Source organism: Lepidothrix coronata, unplaced genomic scaffold, assembly GCF_001604755.1.
Source record: "Lepidothrix coronata isolate B3197 unplaced genomic scaffold, Lepidothrix_coronata-1.0 Scaffold141, whole genome shotgun sequence".
Taxonomy (NCBI): domain Eukaryota; kingdom Metazoa; phylum Chordata; class Aves; order Passeriformes; family Pipridae; genus Lepidothrix; species Lepidothrix coronata.
In genome coordinates, this window is record NW_016690321.1 from 2,435,084 (window position 1) to 2,454,116 (window position 19,033).

The following is a 19,033-nucleotide window of genomic DNA, read 5'->3' on the forward strand; positions in this document are numbered from 1 at the left end:
ATACAGTGCAGGAAAAGCAAATGTTTAAGAATATAAGAGAAACTAGAGGCTGCTTTTATTTTGTTAGACTGTTAGGACAACAAAAATGTAGAGGAAATTCCTCTTATATCAATTATACATAAGAGAGAATAAAGTCCATCAAATAATCCAGTCTCTTTATTGAAGAGTACTGATTTTGAGAAACCTCAACCAGCAGGTTTGTAGCTCACACTGGAGCATGGTCTGCTTGAGACTTACCCAGTTTTCCAAAGAGCTCCACTCCTAGAGCAGCGTAGATGAAAAAGAGGAGCATGAAAAGAAGTCCAAGGTTTCCCACCTGAAAGCAAAAGGCATGGTCAGCCTATCCCAAAGCTCATTTCAGCTGTACAGGCAAGTGTTTCTGCCTTTCAGAGCCTGAAGAGAACAGCAGCGAATTCCCAGTGTACAAATGCAACCAAACAATTGTTCAACACTAGGGAAATCATCGGTCGTGGCTCCAGTTGCAGCTGGACCCTTTATCCAGTTGCCTTCATTCCAGCACAAGTTCTGGCCAGAGCTGACTGAAGTGTGCAGTTTCTGGGACAGGTGGAGACAAGCACATTGGAGCAGGGGCACAGAAGGTGAAGCCAGTTTGGCTGGGTGAAGGACAAGCTGTGAGTCAGAGCATGGAGACATGTCCTGCAGTGCTACGTGCCCCACCAAACTGCCTAAATCCCTTGAAGTTATGATCATGTGAATAGTGCAAGAACAGTGTTCCAAGGAGACAGGGACACATGTACACCAGCACCAGCTACAAGTGGAGGTTACATCAAGGCTTGTGGGAGGAGTAGGCAGGTGGGAAGGAAGAAGGGTAAAGACGTATTTGTAAGATGTGTGTAGAGAAGGAGAAGAGAGGGGACTATGAAGGAGTCAAGAGAGGAAGCAGAGCTACCTTTGCATCTCATGAATACTAGGTCAAAGCCTGACTTCCAGACCTTCAGTGGCTGCTGTTGGGAAACATCCCCATGAGAGGATTGCTTCCTCATGGTGCAAAAATGCAGCAGCAATATGGGCACTGCCACCCAGTCCTCGCTCTCCCAAATCACAGCTTGCCTCTGAATCTCCTCCCCCCCAGCATATGGGGCAGTCAGATTATACGTCAGGATCTGGAGTGGGTTTTGGAAAAAGCAGGTTGAACAGTAGCAGAAAATACTATTAATGGTTAGCATAGTGTTGGTGGAACAAGAGAAGTCATGGAAAAATTAGGTACCTAACTGGCATACGGGTGTTTCTGAAGAACGGAACAGTTTCTGGTCTGAATGCATGTGGTCACTGGGCCTTTGTTAGAATCATCCACTTCAGGAGTCTAATTTAGTCATTGCAACTGCTGTGCCATCCAAATTCGGGAGAGAAATAAATGATTCAGCTCACCCACTCCCCCGAGCTGCCAGATTCTGGCTCCCTACATACTCAGTGGAAGAAATTATTTCTGATTACTAAATTGGACACCATAGTTAATGCTGTGAACACACACCACTGGGTCTGTGTCTACAGGGCATTAAGAAAAAGAAGTTAATAAAACTTAGCTAAGGACTACGTTTCCAAAGGGCTCTTTAATATTAAAGCTCTATTCACTATTAAGAATTGCTGCAGTATAACAAAGACAGGAAGGGAGTTGAAACGGGACAACTGGAGATGCCTTGTATGACGTTAGCAAGCCAAAATCCCTGATATGAGTCTGTGCTCTACGAACAAAAACAGAAAGGTCAAGAAGAGGAAAAAGCACAAGGGAAAGGACAGCTTATTTTAAACTGCTTCTTTTGGCAAAACCAATAAATCTTGGAGAATAATATTACAGATAATGCAACTGTCCCCCAAAGACCCAGTGTATAAAATATGGAGACTAAATTTATTCTTTTAACAGTGAAACTGGTGGATTGTAGTGCTTTAAGTGTGGATTTTTACACAACCATGGAGTGATTTTTTATCCCTGTTACACAACTTCATTAAACAAAGCCAAACTGTTACAGGAGGAAGTAAAAGCCAGTCAATAGGAAGTGCATTAATCATAGGCTTTGATGATGGAGGGATTAAGTACTGCTTGTTATTACCTCCCAGGAAATACCTAGAGGCTAAACCTTCTGACATCTGCTTGTTTTGGGGCAGATATTAATGACCTCCAAAAGACCTGACCTACCAACTTCGTTAGCAAAGGAGATGTACGTAAACTGGAGAGAGAAAAGTCAGAATTTACCAAGTATGGAAGAATATATTTGTGGCTAGGACCAGAAGCAGGGACTCATAGGTCCCAGCCGTGCTCTTTACAAAAGACTTTACTCTCTGATGACTCAGTTTCTCCATCTACATGACAGATATGAATATTTCCTAGTCTCTTATTTATGCTCTATATTTTGGGGATAGAAGTTGAGTCTCATCATTTAGGTGCAAATATATTGCAAAGTCCTCTTACCAAGGGTTTATGGATACTATTTCATCCAGCTCTGTGTGCATCTGTGTGCATTTATCTGGGTTGCAGAATAAACATGCCACAGACATGCAGATGCTGGATCTGAAGACCTGCTCCATTCCAGACCCTTGCCTGAGAAAAATCGTCTCTTGTGGCTCCTGGAATGGAAAAGAGCAAGGTGCAAAGAAGCTTCACTGAGTCAGCCTGGGGCAGCAGAGCCAGAACTAACAAATGTTACTGGTCCAAATCTGCCTGCTATAAGAACATCCTTAATCTCCTGTTCCTTCCATCGTCCAGTGTATCTCAGCCCACAACTATCCTGAATTATGATATTATATATCCTACATATTAATTATTTTTGTTATTATTACTATTATTATTACCCAAAAATAATTATTGTTTAATAAAAAGCATGAGCGATCAGACAGAGCTCAAGATCCATAAAAGATCACAGAGTTCCCCTCACATTTGTGCGATCAGATTCCTCTTTTTCAGATTGACGTTTGTTGTCACCAACATCAAAAGTAAATTCCTTGGGTAACTACTCATGCTGTTTTCAGACTGAATCTCAGCTCATCATCACTCACCAGCACTGGCACATTAGCTGATAAATCAACTGAAAAATGCCTGTGCATTTTGATATCATGCAATATAGTTGCCTTCTCAGGGCCTGCCAGGGGAATGGCCTGATGTATGATCGGTAGAGCCACTTGGTGCCACTACTTCTTGCATAACAATTCTCTCTTAACAATCCAAAGGGAAGGGGACCAGACTCCCTGGCTGCTCATCCATCATGGAGGATACTCACAGTGGGTTTGAAGCCTGTGTAAAGCACTGTGTCAGCATCTCATTCGGGAACAGCTGCCGCTCACAGCTCACGAAATCCTTCTGTCTAGCTGTCTTGCAGTAGACACTTAACTGCCGGCTGCGTGAGCCACAACAGAGCATGTCACTGCTTCTCATATATGAGAGGCTCAGAAACACAAAGGGACCCAGGAGGAGAAAAGAAGAAAAAGAAGGAAGGGGGAGGCACTTGCTAAGAAAAGAAGTGATGAGAGCGTGAATGAAAGAGAAGGGGGAAAAAGGGGGCATATGCAGGGAAGGGTGAGAGGGCCAGTGATACGAAGACTTCCTTTCCTCCTGAAATGACTGCCAGTCACTCTTCCCTGCTTGTGGAGAGGAGAGAAAGGAGCTGAGGACTAACTGCAGTTAGACACTAGCTAGACACGATGCAAAGAAATCTGCCCTTATCCAGGAGTCGAACCTTATTTCATTCACCCACTGGAAAACAGAGACATGAGGTGAGCTGTACTCCCCTGAATGACATGAAAACTTGGACATAACCTTCAGGCAGTTGCCTGCACAACACAGTAGGTACTATCTTTGAGACTCCACAAGAATCAGCCCTTCGGAAGAAAAGGACAGCAGAGGAGTCTTTTGGGAAGCTGGTCTGTTTTACCTGTGGCAGGGCTTGAACAACGGTGTCCAGCAGCGCTCGCATTCCTGTGGCCATCTTCAGTAGCTTCAGGACTGCCACAACAAGCACAAGAGAAGTGTGGTTCAGACTGAGCTCAGAAAGTCTGTCCTTTGTGTGACTTACTAATGACAATAGCACAAGATAGATGTCCTGTCTCCCCTTGCCCTAGAAAAACTGGATTTTCCCCCTCATCCCCCTTTTCCCTTTTGACTGTACAACCCTAGTTGTTCCTTCTACTCCAGTCTATATCCTTTTTACTAAATACTCTGCTTCTACCACCCATGCCTATTGGACTTCTGGTTCACCCAGGCACTATAACCAAGTGCTCCTTTTCTCAGCAATGTGTACCCCAATTGTCCCTCTGCTTGGATTTCTCCTTCCATCAGTTTCTCTTCCTCCAGATACCACTGTTAATCCAGCTTAGCACACTTTGGCCACCACCAGGAAGATTCAGGCCCCTGCCTGTGCAAACTTCGACCTGCTTTGCGGCCTCTTCTTCACATACCATTGCCATGCTTACCCCATAAATAAGAAACAGAGAAAGTCCAGTTCTCACATGATCTGCCCACCCTCTTAGTCCTTCATCTCCAAGGGAGCCAGAAAGTCTTATCCTCTAGGCCGTCCTTCATCACATCCCAGAAGAATCCCTGCTGGGTTGTGACAAAGGACACCCTAGAGGCTCCTCCAGGGCTGGGGACAGGGTGAGCCCATGACTCTACAGCCACTGCTCAATGAGTCATGGCACCAAGTCCCACTCCGTGGCCACATGTACCCTGCCTTCGGCCAGTGTCTCACCCCGGGCGATACGCAGAACCCTCATGATCCGGATGATAGTGGGGTTAATTGGGAGAGCAGCATTGATTTCAATCTCTTCCAGTGTGATGCCCATGACAGACAGCAGCACAATGGCCAGATCCAGCTGGTTCCACCTTAAGAAGAAAAATTGAAGACAATAAAGGAAGATAGAGTTTTTCCATTTCCCTGAAAAACAAAGTGAATTGTTTCCACTTCAACCTAAACATTTCTTTATGTATGAGTTCAAGGCCTCACTCTGAGTCGGCCTATATGGGTTTTTGCAGACAAACAGAGATTCACTTTGCACACAGCCTGAGCAGCCAGAGGCAAGCCAGCCTGATTTGGAAGCATGGAGCTGTGTTACTGTGGCGCTATGCACTGACTAATGGGCTCAGCTTTTTACAGCCTTACTACCTCAAATCGACTTTGTTATGTATGTTCTGCTTCAGAATGCTCACAGTTTGCCTCAAGGGTAGGAAAAAAAATGTCTCTCTCTAACCTCATCTCCTTTGCTTTCTAGCCTAACCAGCAGATGCCAACCAAGAGGCAATTTTTGGACAACTCTCACTATTGCCTAGGCATTGTAGCTCAGGCAGACTGAGGTGAGGTCCATGCTGTGCAGAACTGGGAAGCAGTCAGGGTACTCTGCCACCACCTCACACTCTAGATAGGGAATCGTCCTCAAAACCTCTACCCCAAACCCAGATGTTCTATAGCCATGGTTGACAACCCCCTGCTCACCTGTCTTTGAAGAATCGTCGCAGACCAAATGCCACGAGCTTGAGGACTGCCTCAAACACAAAGACGGTGGTGAACAGGTAGTTGCAGTACTTGAGGGCGGTCTCCAGGGACTTCCAGCAGAAAAAGAGGACAAAGAATTTAAGCAAAAGCAACATCAAGCACAAATCTCCTCTGCGCGGGGACTCTCCTAAGTGCCAGGTATTCATTGTGAGGTGGGGAAGCTACCCCATGCTTCCTACCTACTTGAATGTGGAGGCTGCCTACTAAGGGCAAGCACCAGCAGGCCTCTCTGCCCCATGTTCTTATCAGGATCCTTTCTCCTGTACTGTTCAGCATAATGGGGAGGAGGAGACTATTGCAAGAAGAATCCACAAAATACCATCAGCCTTCTCTTCTGCCAGTAGCCTGTGCCACCTGGATGACACCTTGTTAGTGGCACTGGCATAGCTATCAACCAGGAGTGAAGAATAAAGGTTACTGTAGTTGTGGATACAGGTCATCTCTGATGGGAGGAAATCCTGCTGTGCCTTGGTCTGAGGCCAGCATATGTCACACCTCTGAGCTGATTGGCTTTTGGTTCTTTTACATGCTGCCCCCTCTCCACCACCAAGGACTAGTGTGAGCAGTGGGCGTTTTGTACTGGAAGGGTTTGAAGAGCTTTGAGAACATTGTTTAACAAAGCCTGATAACAGGCTGGCATGGCTGGACCTGTGTTCCAGGGAAAGGAGCTGAGGAGTAAGGAAGAGGAGTGACTTGTTCAGGAACAAAGGCCTGATGTGAGGATGCCAACAGATAAAAGTTGAGAGTTCCTGCAGAGTAAAACTGGGCACTATCAAGGGCAAGATAAAAGCTGGGCAGTTGGGCAAGATAGGCAAGAAACAGAGGAGTCTGGTGGTAGATTTGAATGAGGACAGACAGATTCAGCTGCTGCTCAAAGCCTGAGCTACCTCGGACAACCTGTTCAGACATCAGAGCTGCCAGCCTAAACCAAACTGAAATGCCACTGGGTAGATGTCATGATGAATGCTTTTTCTACATATGGAAGCAGAAGGCTTCTTTGTATGTGCAGCATACATTGTTTCCATCAAAGGTATCTAGAGCTTTGCCAGAAACACTGAGGTACATGGTCTTCCCCAGCCAAAGTGTAAAATTTATTTGGCCTCCAAGGTGCTGTATTGGGAATCATCCCCTGCAGCTGAGAGAGGCTCTACTCGGCACTTTGGCCCTGCAGTTTCTCTCGCTAAAAAAAGGTGGCTTGGTAAAGACATCCTATCCCACGACGCACAACCAGCCACTCTAGTTTTCTGAGCTCAGGCCATATGGCAGGGGAATTGGACTGATATTTGGAAATCTGATGCAAAGCCTGAAGCTCCCAGGACACTGCTGCTTCCACCACTCCTATTAGGATCCAGGGGAACATAAAAAGCAGAGCAGGGAGCTAAATTTGGGTGACCCACAAATCCACTTACTAATATAAAGCACGGAGACTTAATTGCACCATGCTTTCTAGGGGCCTGACTCTTGCTTAGATACCTTCTCTCTATTGATTTTAATGGTTAACAAGTGTCTGAGTAGGAACTATCTTTCTGGACACCTGTGAGACTCTTCACCCAACTTTGCCTATTACATTAAATCTTACAAAATTTTAACAGTAGTTTTTAGAGATAGTCAAGTGTCCTACTTATGCTGGTGGGCAGTGGTCATCAGAGAGCTATAGCAAAGTAACATAATGTCTAGAGGCAGGGCTTATCTCCATGATCTCACTCACCACAGGTTGGTTGTAGTGCTCCAAGGACATAGTGACCACGTTGAGGCAGATGATGAAAGTGATGAAGATGTCCAGATAGTGGCTGGTGCAGACCGAATGAATAAGGAGGCGTATGGGGCAGTAGGTAGCATAGTACGGCAAACGCTGTGCCTCTTCAGTGGAAAGAGGGATATGGGCACAGGAAGAAAGAAAGAAAGAAATGGGTAAGAAACAGAGAAGGAAGAAGGCATAAGACTGGTGACAGGTGTTGAAAGAAAAGGGAATGAAGGCGGGAGAGAGAAAAACCAGAAAAGGATAGGTAAAAGATAAGGGACATAGGAAGGAGGGGGGGGGAAATACGAGAAGAAAAAAAAAGAGGAAAGAAGAAGTGGGGAAAAAATAAGTAGAAAAAAGATAAGGAAAGGAATGCTAGAAAGGAAATCTGTTAGTCTACGTTTGTATGAATGGTGCTAAATCAGCATTTCGTATCCTGACAAATTAAGATCACTTTTGATAAAAGGGAGCAGATGGTTCAAGGAGAGGCCCTGGGGTGTCACGGGAGAGAGGGGAAAAACTGGAGCACAGAAAGGGAAAGCATGCCCACAGGCTGTGAATGTAAGAAAACCATCAGTCTGGGTAGTAGGGATGATTTCCAGGGGCAAGTATGCTTTTGCAATTTTTGTCTAAAGGTAACATAGAAGAGGACAGAAACACCAGGAAAAGAAAGTTTCTTTCACCACAGAGGATTTGGGATCCTAAGGAGTGACAGTGCAACACTGATGGAAAGAACCAGGAACAAAACACAGTGGTCTTCCTCTTTTTTTTTTTCCCCTCCTTCTTCTTTAAATTTAGGGTTAAACACAAAGGATGGTCTGTCCAGGTCTTATTTCAATCACCAGCTGAGTTGCAGGAAGCCCAGGTGGGACTGTCCCAAGCCCAGGAGGTGTATTGATGTGTGGATGCTCTGTGTCAACAGTGCTCACGAGCATGTGCACAGGGGTATCTTTGGTACATTATCTCCTGAGGAGCAGGGTGCTAAAGCCCCAGTGGCTTCCCTAGAGTCCCAGCAGACTTCATCAGTCACCCCTCTTCCCCAGACTGCCCTAGTGAGGTGTGTAGTGGCACAGCAGTGGTGCAGGAAGGAAGGCTGAGAGCACGGCCATGAGCAATGTATTTTGGAGACCAGTCCATCAGGAAAGAAAAAGAAGAGGAAAAGGTTTTTCTCAGAAAACCTTGGCCTACGAACCAACCAAACACTTAGGCTGTGCCTTACTCCTTCGCTTCTTCTCCAAGCGTCGCAAGCGCTTCTCCTCCCGCCGGCGCGCCTCCTCAGCCTCCTGGTGCTGCCGGCACTTGTGGAAGTTCTCCACCACCACCCCCACGAACATGTTGAGCACAAAGAAGCTGACAATGAGGAGGAAGGAGATGAAGTAGAGTAGCATCCAGGGGTTGTTGTTGGTCACTGGCTGGAGGAAGGGGGAAAACAGAGCTGGTCATGGTCTTAGCAGTAAAGGAATAGGGATGCAGTGGGCAGCAGCCCAACAGTTCCTGCTTTATAAGGCATTAAAATAACCATCTGTGGGTCAGGAGGGAGCCAGCACACCCAGAAAAGAACAGGGCATGGTTGCTCCATCATTATAAATAAAGGCCCGCTGTAAGATCTGAGTAGAAGGTATGAATTACTACAGACACCTACTAAACAGGCACAGCTGCACCTCCCTGCATGAACTAGGCAAGTCCATGGACCTGACCCCTTGCAAATAGGTGAGCAAAGGATTCAGAAGGGCCCTGGAAGGGAATCTTGTTCTGAGGGAGGTATCTGAAGCAGGATGTTAAAGTATACTTCTGCCTTACTAGCCCAAGGAAAGTGAAAAAGGTCCTTTCACAAGGAAATCTTTGTACCTGCTGGTCAACAGCTACAGCATCTAGTCCATTATACATAATATTGACCCATCCATCCTTGGAAGCCAGAACAAAGAGGGACATCAGAGCCTGCAACATACAAAGCAAAGCAGATGTGGAGCAGGTGCATCTGGCAGGCAGGGAGAAAAAAATCATGGGTTTATGGTCTAACACACACAGCACTGAAATACTCTTCCTGCCTGTGTTTCTGCACACATCAAAACCTGCTCCCTCCCATGTGGAGGACAGAGAGGGGGTAACAGGAAGCCATGTGCAGTCAAACTCAGCAGAGGAGAGAGGTTGTGAAGACCATCTGCTTTGTGGCAGGAGAAAAGAGAAAATCAAGCTCTCTGCTGCTACAACTTTTCTTTCCCCTACAACTTGTAAACATCATCCTGATACCAACCCACTAGTGACACAGCTTCTGCATGGATACCCATGCCAAATAATCACTCATTCTGGCCCAGGGATCAGGCTTTCCAGGCAGTGTATCTGTGCCCTGGAGAGGAGTATACGTATAGGAGGAGACAGAGGCAGGGGCTGTGACACACTCACCTGTCCCAGGTTGTCGAAGTTATACTTGTGGTGTACCCACTTGTAGTTGGCGGCCATGCAGTCGGACCGGTTGGTGATGTTCCTGATGTCGACTCCCAGGCAGTGGTAGAACTTGCCCTTGAAGAGCTGCAGGAGGGGAATGACCCCATCAGCCCCTTTCCCCACAGGGTTCCCCATGCTCCCTGGGATGTGCAAAAGCTCCTGAAATGCTGGGTGGGCTGCAAGACCGCAAGCCATGTGGAGCATAACAGGGACACCACCACCACAATGTAGAGCACAGGCTCAACATTGCTAAGGAGCCAGGACCACCCTTGTAAACTCACACCTGGCTTTTCAGCCTCCTTCACCCCCCCAGGCCAGCAGTGACTGTAAGTCCTTACCATCTGACAGCCCTTAGGGAAGCCTTTTTGGGTACAAAGGGAAAAAGTATCTTCTAATCAGTCCCCTAGAGTAATCTCTCTCCCTGCTTCCCAGTTACTGAGAGTGCTGATGGGAAAAGATCTCATCTGAGGGTAAAGAACCAGAAAAAGCCATCCTCTTCTTCTCATTTACCTCCTTTTTTTTTTTTTTTTTTTTGACAAGACTGCACTGCACTGCTGTGGCTCTCCTGCCCAGGGCTCCTTTCCCCATATAGAAGGTACTGGATTGTGCATTTGTACAGATGCATCAGAGCAGACTAAGTATAGCACATTCCCTGAGATGGAAGTAACGCCCACACCCTTGCTCCTCTGCAATGCAACAGCCAAAAATAAAGAGGATTAAATAAAAAAATTAAAAAGAAGGTTGTGGGTGGATTTAGGGCTCAGAGTGAGGGGGAGAAACAGAGCTAACTGGAGGCAGGGTTCATGCAAGCAGGTACTGAACTGCTTGCCTTTGCGAGCTGACATGGATGTGCCCAGTGAGCCCTATGCTGTGCCAGCCCTGGGCTCTCCCTATAATGCTGACCCAAACTCTGATCCAGCTCCTGCCAGGTGTGTCTACTTCTTTCTCTCACATCCAACGTCTGCCCTTGCTGAGCACCTGTCTGTCCTTGCCAAAGGTTATAGGTTCATTATGTGGGAGACAGCTTGTGGGGGAAAGCTGGTGCAGAAAATTTCCTGGCTTACCCATCCCTCCTGTTCTGCTTTGTTCCCCACGTTTGTTGTAGGACCTGGGGGTACAGAGGTGCCCATGGTAGAAGGGGTGGAGGTACAAGGGCTGTTTGATGGACAGTAACAACCTACCTGCACACCCAGGATGCCAAAGATGATGAAGAAAGCACAGCAGATGAGGACAATGTTTCCAATGGGCTTGAGGGAAGAAATGAGTGTCTCCACCACCAGCTTCAGGCCAGGGGCTCGACTGATGACTCTGGAAGGGAAGGAAGGGGAAGAATGATAGAGGGGCAGGGCAGGGATGTTTGGCCTAAGCTAAGCATTTTCAGCAGCAGCAGGCCCCTGCTCTCCTTATGCAGTGACCCATCAGTAGAGATGACCCTCCTGTAACCAAAAAGCCTCTTCTCTCCCATGGGTTTGTTGTCTGATGAGGTACCTCTAGCATCAGACCCATATGGCTAAGGGGGACCTCCCCATGTCAAAGACAACAGTTTGCCTGGCACAGCTGGATCTGACTCTGGCACCCTTCCTGGGGAGAACCAGTGGGTAGAGGGGGCTGAGCAGGGCTCGGTGGGATTCTGACCGGAGGGGACGTAAGGTGCGCAGCAGCCGGAGAACTCGTAGCACCCCCAGGATTTTGGCACCACCAGCAGAGGCCACTGAGACCACAATGTCAATGAGAGAAACGAAGACCAAGAAGCCATCCAAGATGTTCCAACTGCTGCGGAGATAAGCCTGGTCCCCAAAATACAGGCCTAGAGAGACCACCTGCAAGAGAGGGGAGAGGGGAGGTGGTGAAATGGCTCCTCCACGTTACCCAGTAGAGGGCAACTATGGAGAAAGTTGGAAGGTGGGGAATAGTTATCAATTCCTCATGACACTGAAGTGTATCTCATATATTTTCCTTTCACCTGGATGTCTGTGAAGGAGAATGTCTTTGGGGAAAGTGGTGGCACATGACTCCAGAAATAACAGGGCCATGGCATCTTCTCATCTTTTTTCTACTTCCCTGAGTAACAGGGAACATGCAGGAAACCTTTCCCTGCCATACCACAGACCTGGGGCAAGTGTCCCTGTTCAAAGATTACCTGGGAGGTAAAGTCAGGCACCTAAATCCATACTTTGGCTCTAAGGGAGTAGCTTTTTTTGTCAGCAGTTCTCAAAAACAGCAGGTGCTACAGAAATTGCTGGCCATGGAGAGAGTTTAACACCCTGGAAATAATGGCCAAAATTCAGGTATAAATTTTAGGGGTTTAACTTCAGGCACACACTTTTAGGGCTCTTCCCCATTCACAAGAAGGGAATAACAAGGTTTCCTGATTGTTGCAAAGTACTTAGACATCTACTGAATAATTATCTCATTTAAGAACATGTTATTAATATTGTTGTTATTTCCCCATTCTTGCTCCAGAAGAAAGGGAATGGACATTTAACATCATTACAAAATCCATACCTAAAGGTCAGCTACCCCTCATGGATACTAAGATCCAGTTGGATCTAAAGCCTAGGATAAACATCCCCTCTGCACCTGACAAGATGGGACTCAACCCTAGGCAGTATCTGCCTTTGCCAAGATAAAGGAAAGGCCTGGCACACTGAAAAGAGGTACAGATTTTAAAAGGGTGCTGAGTAAATATGAACCATGTTTGACATGGGAAAAAGGCCCTGAGCTGCTCAACTCCAGTAACTTACCTTCAGTGTCATCTCAGCTACAAAAATTGCTGTGAAAATGTAGTTGGACACAGTGAGAAAGATCCTCTCCTAGAAAAAAAACCAAAACAACAAAACAAAGAAACAGATAAAGACCTTAAATATATCTTGACTTCTTGTTACTCTGTCAGGCTTCTCTGATAATATCTTTTGCAATCCTGTGAAGGACCTGAAAGTTGGTGAAATAAGGGAGATGCCCTTGGCAGAGGTCAGCGTTAGGCAGCTTTCAGCTCATACACCTTGGCTCAGCCCTGTGCCACAACTGGGACAGGATCCTGTGCATCTCTGGAAGAGCATAGTGGATGGGATTTACAACGCATCCTGCAAATCTGGTTTCAAGGCACTCTCTGCCCTGTTCTACCAGTGCTGCTCAGTCCTGACCTGCTGCGCTGACCTGGGACTACTTCCCAAAGAGCTGCTGACCACTGACCACAGATTGTATCCAAGTGCAGTGGAGTCTGGGAGTCAGCTAGGGCAGACAAGCAGAAAAAGCAATTTCACTTGCCAGCTTGAGCCATCTCCAAAATATCTCAAGAGTAGCATACATGAATGATGGCATGCCATTTGTACAGGATGGAAGCTGCTTCTATCTTTCAGTTCCCAGTCCTTGTCCCTTTTGCCATTCAACTCTTCTATGCAGATTCCTGAAGGACTTTCTTACTTTCCAACACAGAAGGAATCAGGATTTCTGTATTATAAAGCGAGTTGCCCCATTATAAGATCCTGCAGGGGAAGCACATGCTATGTTAATTACTAATACTTGGGTATTGAATAAATGAGTGGGAGCTGGTGTTTAATGATGAAGTTCTTCCAGAGGTCATACCAGTGTTGGGAACACTTAAGAACTACTCTTAGAGGTTATGCTAAAAAGAAGGTGGCAGGTAATTGTGCTCACCGTGCTTCTGTGCTCAATCTGCGGTCTCTCCAGGGCAATCGTGATGCAGTTCAGGAAGATGAAGGCCAGCACAACATGGTCAAAGAGCTTGTGAGCAATGATGGTTTGGCAGAGGAGGCGAAACCTGTAAGAGAATTCCAGTAGGCACCTGTGCCTCAGGCAGAGCAAGTCAAGGAGCTATGAGGACAGAGAATTAAGAGTTCTGGCCAAAACTGGACTCTGACATAGCAGCTTTCCTATCACTGATACTGATGTCTGTTGATATGGCAATATCCCAGGACGGTCCACAGTCATACAAGGAGTCTGGAACAGCGCAAGGGTATCCTAACGATTATGACTGTGCTCCTATCTTGCCTTGTAAAGAAGAAGCTGTGTTTCAGTTTTCCTCCCAAACTTACACTTTGTACCTACCCGTGGCAAAGAGGCCACATGCTGAAAGCTGAGGAGTGGCAGGTAGGTTGTCAGTCACGGGGACCACGCTTCTGTCCACTCCAAAAGACACTGTGCACATTAACATAGGTGTCAGAGCAAAAAGCTCTCCCTTATGATCTACAATGAAAGCCCTTTCTTTTCAAGGGGTGATGCACATCATTGAGAATACTCTTGGCTGGGGTACATGGACGTTTTCTCCTGGTGGGAAGACCTCTTTAGTAGGAAGAATTTAACCCAAATTTCTTTTTTTTAGGCAAGAAGAATACTAACTTTACCCTAAAAGGTGTGATATGACTGCTGATAAATTGGTACTGGGCCTGTAAATGAAATGGAGAGACTGTTCTGGTACCAGGGGAGGAAATATCAGTACAATGGAGTCATTAATAATACATTCTTTATCCTTTTTGGGTTAACATTAGTATTCCCTGCCTTGCTTTGTTATAAATATTTATGATTACACAAAATAAAATTGGGATGCTCCAAAGGGAGGGAAGATCATAATAGCTGTTTAGAATGCTCAACCTTTCTTTCATCTCCAGAATCTAGGAAAAGTTGTTTGGCTGTAGAAGGGACAGTGGAGGAGAAAATACTTCCCAGCTGGTAAGTTTAAAGTCACAACCTAACATCAGGGGATGTGGCCAGCACAGCAAGAGAATCTGCCCCATCTTTTCAACCTTCTCATAGCAAAAACTGCACAAACCTGTTTTGTGGAGAGAAGAGATATATGGACCAGTCTTCCCGTAACTCACACCAGTCTGGCTTATAGACTTCCATCATCTTCTGGATGCGAAAGCACAGGCTCTGTAGGGGTGCAGAAGAAGCAAGTGCCTCTGGTTACATTCCCATTTACCTGAGAGACACTCTTCCTTTCACATCTGACCCAGAAACATCACTACCTGCAGTCTGCCAGATGCACTACCTGCCTTTAAGCCCCTGAATGAGGAAATCAACTCAAAGGCAACAAGTCATGGAAAAGAAGGTAGAAGCTGCTTTGCCAGGGCCTGTTTACTTCTTGGCATCTGGTTTCTCCTCCAGATCACAACAAATAAAACTGCTGATGTCCCTTTTAGATCAGGATGTTGTCCAAGACACCTTCTCAGAGCTGTTGGAAGGGCTTTGTTAAATTAGGACAACATTACCTCCCTACCTCAGCTAAATGAGAAGCCAGGACAAAAAGGCCTTCTGTTGGCACTTGGGCTTGGAATTTCATACAGCACATACGTCTGTCCAAAACTTCTACTGACCCTGCCTCCACTTTTTCCACCCTTTGATTTGCTCACAGATTGGGCGTTGCTGTCTCCCACACTGGCACCACAAAACTCACTTGCCTTGTCTCTGGTGCCTGTGTTTCCTGCTCTGGTCTGCTGACGTTCCCCATGCAAAGCTCCCACTGCTCCCACAGCCTGACTTCTCCTATCCTGTAAAAATCACTGGTGCACAACTCTGAAATAACAGCTCCCAAATGACCATGTGCACATCTCACATCTGCCTTCCTCCTACCATCCACCTGTACAGCTGCCTTGCAGGCAGCCTCACAATGTGCTTTGAGCTCGTCTGTGACAAAAAGGTCCCATCTGCACTCAGCGCTGTCCTCCAGCTTTCCTAAAGCATCTTGGCAAGCTCTCCTATCTACATACAAGGAGAGTGAAACTTGAGGATGGATTTGGTGTTTCCCACAACATTGCGGTGTAATCCCACGTTCCCTCCACCAAATACGCACATAATCTATCTCTTCATCATCCTCTCCCCGCTCCTTGCGATTGTTCATCTTTGGGAAGATCTCCTTGACAATACTGGGCATTTTGCCATTACAGTCCTGATGCTCGCTGGCTCCAGGCAGTGCTCCCAGCTTATGGGTCACTCTGTGGCCGGATGGGACCGAGGCCAACTCCAGCAGGTCACAGGAGCCTTTATTATCCAGAGAGAGTGTCCGGCGGTGATGAAATACCCTTCCTGTCCCATCCGTCTCCCCATGTGCTGCCCTGTGAGTTTCCCCAGGCAGGAGGGACTCATGCTCGGCTGAGGGATGTTTGTGTTTCAGGCTGTGTCCCCGGGCCAGGCTGTTCCAGCTGGAGCGACGGCTCCCCCAGGCTCCGCTGCGGCCCCAGGCACCATAGTGGGAGCTGCGGGAACTGGACTGTAAGAGAGTTGGGATGGAGACACAGTGACTCCAGGCACAAGGAGAGAGCATGTGATGCTATTTCAGATCGCACACTTCTCCCTGGGCCCCTAAACCAGAAGGTTACCATTTATCAGATGTTGAGCAAGTTGCATGGTGGGAATTTAGCAGCAATCTCTGTAAATCTGACAATAAATTGATAATGAATTAGCAATGGTTTTGGCTGTAATTACTTTATAGCACCATCTGTGTGCAAAGCACTTTTGGGGAAGGTAAGTAATAAAGCCAAAGGCCAGGTGCCTGATGTTGTTACTTACACCATCACAGAGCAAGAATAAAGCTCTCAAAAAATCTGACTGGCAGCTTTTTACGCTGCCCTGGGGTAAAGGATAACGCAAAGTACAGGGTGATGGATAATCTGACACACTGTCTTTTGAGTACAGTCTTAGTAAAAGGAAGAAATGAGAGAAACAGGCTTGTTGGCTACAGTTTAGTTCAACCATATAGGTAACTCATCATGTAGTACGTGGCTGCTAGCTCTTCCTGTTTAGAAATAACAGGGGCATGAACCCTTTAAGCACTGATACACCCCCCAGAGCTGTGTACATCAGTGGGTAGAAAGCCCAGAAGCTAATGTGACAAGGTGGACGGGTCTGAGATGCACTGGTTAGACAGCCTGCAGTGTTTGGGGAAGTGCCATGGGGCAGCAGGATCTCCTATGGGGAGCTCCAAATCAAGATTTTTCTCTTCATTGTTACAAAGTTCACAGAAAACCCACCTGTAATGGGACTAGGCATTACCTAGATGTTTCTGTGCTCTTAACTCACTCAAGGCATCACTTTGCATCCTGCACTCGAACAAAACAAAGAAAGGGGAAGGGGACAAAATATGTTTCTCTCTAAGAGGGAGACTGTCTTTTTGGTGTTCTCCCTTTCTCATACTTAATGGAATATAGATATATATGTCTACAGATACCTAGAGAGAGAGAGAGAGAGAGGGAGAGAGAGAGAGACGCAGAGAGAGAGAATGGAATCCCACACTCAATGGAATATAAGTAAGCAACCTGGAAATAGACTTCAAAAATCTGGAAATTTAGATAAGTAATGTGAACTGATCTAGATTCTAAAGACAGGAAATGCATTTGTGTTAGAAGCCTGCAGCAGCAGTGAAATCTTCACAGCAATCTCCAGATGATGAAAGAAAGACAATATAGTGCTTGGCCTTCAAAAGAAGGGTATGACACACTTTTATACTCAGTCACTCACCAAGGACCGCTGGTCATGGGTCATTCTCCCCAGGGACATCACACTACTCTTCCGGGATCCAACAGCAACAAGGATCTGGTCAAGTTGCAGGGAGTTGTGTGAAGAATTGGTGACGCCCCCAGCAGCCACTGGTGGGTTGGAAGAGGGCAAGGATGGGTCCAAGTGTCCATTAGGTGTTACAGGAATTGCACAGAGCTTGGGATCTGAGTGGAAAGATGCAGAAAGAAGAATGAGAAAAGAAGGTGGGTTCCTCACTATGCAGTGACTGCTTTGATGTTTTACCATGTTAACAGCAGCTAACAGAATATTAGCTCTTTAGCATCAATCAACATCAATTCCCCTGATTTAGAGTGCTGTGACAAAAGCAGTGCAAGTTGGGAAGACTTTGAAGTAATATCCTCGGTTTCCAAAACTGACCGCAGCTCTCCCTGGGAGCAGAGTGGTGGTCGGGCAGCCTCAGGCTAACAGACAGAGCAAGAAGTTGAACCCTGGCAACAAGAGGACAAGGGTGTGTTGCATGCCAAGATGAGGTAACAGCATCTTCAAGTCTGAACAAATACCACCAACTGTCAGGCTGGCTACTTTAAGCAGTTAGGCTGAAACACTGAGCCCGAGACTAAGATGTAGGGATAACCACAGCCATCCATGTATTGGAGTCACATTAAAATTCCTGCAATCATAATGCACACAAAAACTGCATCCCAGTCTATCCTACTACATTGTGCTTCTTCAAGTGACTGATCATTGACCTTGAAGATCCAAGACATTTTTGAGGAATATGTTAGGTGCTGTGGATGACCATCAGCGTTTGTTGAGCAGCATGGAGAGGACAGGGTTTGAATTTTAATGCCTGAAAGGACTGGAACAGTAATTTTTGCTTGACTACTGTATAATGAAGGTCACCTATGCATAACTGCATCACAGCCATGACTGTACCAACACCTCTGTAACCTCCTCCATCTCAGGGGTTTTTACTGCCTACATTCAACACAAGCTCTAATGTGGTGCAGCCATGTAACTTAGGACTGGGTTGCCTTGAAAAGAGCTAAGTTGCAGGAAAAAGCTGGGACAAGTCAATACTGCAGCCACTGCTCCCTGTTGTGGGAGCTGCATTTAAAGCTCAGACGTGCCTGTGGCGCATGTCTGGGTTATGCTGTGAGTATGCTTTGTGCCTGCTCTTGCACCTTTCTGATCCTGATCTTGCCTTACTGACTGGACTTCTTGGCTTGACCTCAGACCTGCCTCACCACTGTGGACTTGCCTGGAAATCGGTGAACCATTGGCTGACCCTTGCTAGTGTCAGAGGACCTGCTCTGCTCACCTCGTGCAAGTATTGCTGGTGTGGTCCCTGACCTTCTGCCTAGTTCTCTGTCCCCTTCAGCTCCTGGCTCACCATCCATTGCAGAGTAAGCTGCTCCCTGCCACTAAGTCCTGTCTGAAGTATAATACCTCTTGTAGAAAGACTTGCAGTCTGAGGAAAGACTTTGAGGGAAGAAGACGTTACTAGGCAGTTTGTAGGCAGACTGTTCCAACTGTTAATTATCTTTCCTTGAAAATATGCAGCTTTTTTTCAGCCTGAATTTGTCTAGCTTAAGCTTCAAACCTTTACAATCTCATTATGCTTTTTTCTGCTCAATTAAAGAGCTATCTACCATCAGAAATCTCTCCTTATGGTCTACAATTACAGAGCGAGTGATCAAGTCACTTCTCTAGTTTCTCTAAACTTCATTACTCTCTCGCTGAAGCAAGACTTCCAGACTCACCTGAGTTCTTTTTAATGTCTAGGTATCCCTTCTACAAATGTGGGTCCCATATTTGGACACACTGTTCCTGAAATAATGCCCCTGAAGCTAAGCAGAGACAGTCTCACTTCTGA

At 46.4% G+C, this 19,033-nt stretch overlaps 1 protein-coding gene across 2 annotated transcripts in view; it reads right to left on the bottom strand.

Annotated features, from left to right (window-relative positions):
- The window catches only part of CACNA1I (calcium voltage-gated channel subunit alpha1 I), a 74,165-nt gene that overhangs the window by 17,588 nt on the left and 37,544 nt on the right, over positions 1-19,033 (bottom strand). For both annotated transcript variants that reach the window (XM_017827711.1, XM_017827710.1), the window contains exons 12-26: positions 17,158-17,360; positions 15,494-15,910; positions 14,474-14,574; positions 13,342-13,465; positions 12,429-12,497; positions 11,320-11,504; positions 10,866-10,992; positions 9,643-9,768; positions 9,088-9,177; positions 8,459-8,651; positions 7,207-7,358; positions 5,439-5,548; positions 4,698-4,831; positions 3,885-3,955; positions 238-316 (exon numbers count right to left, since the gene is read on the bottom strand). In XM_017827711.1, coding sequence (XP_017683200.1) covers positions 238-316; positions 3,885-3,955; positions 4,698-4,831; positions 5,439-5,548; positions 7,207-7,358; positions 8,459-8,651; positions 9,088-9,177; positions 9,643-9,768; positions 10,866-10,992; positions 11,320-11,504; positions 12,429-12,497; positions 13,342-13,465; positions 14,474-14,574; positions 15,494-15,910; positions 17,158-17,360 — 2,181 coding nt within the window. The remainder of the gene's footprint in view (positions 1-237; positions 317-3,884; positions 3,956-4,697; positions 4,832-5,438; positions 5,549-7,206; positions 7,359-8,458; positions 8,652-9,087; positions 9,178-9,642; positions 9,769-10,865; positions 10,993-11,319; positions 11,505-12,428; positions 12,498-13,341; positions 13,466-14,473; positions 14,575-15,493; positions 15,911-17,157; positions 17,361-19,033) is intronic.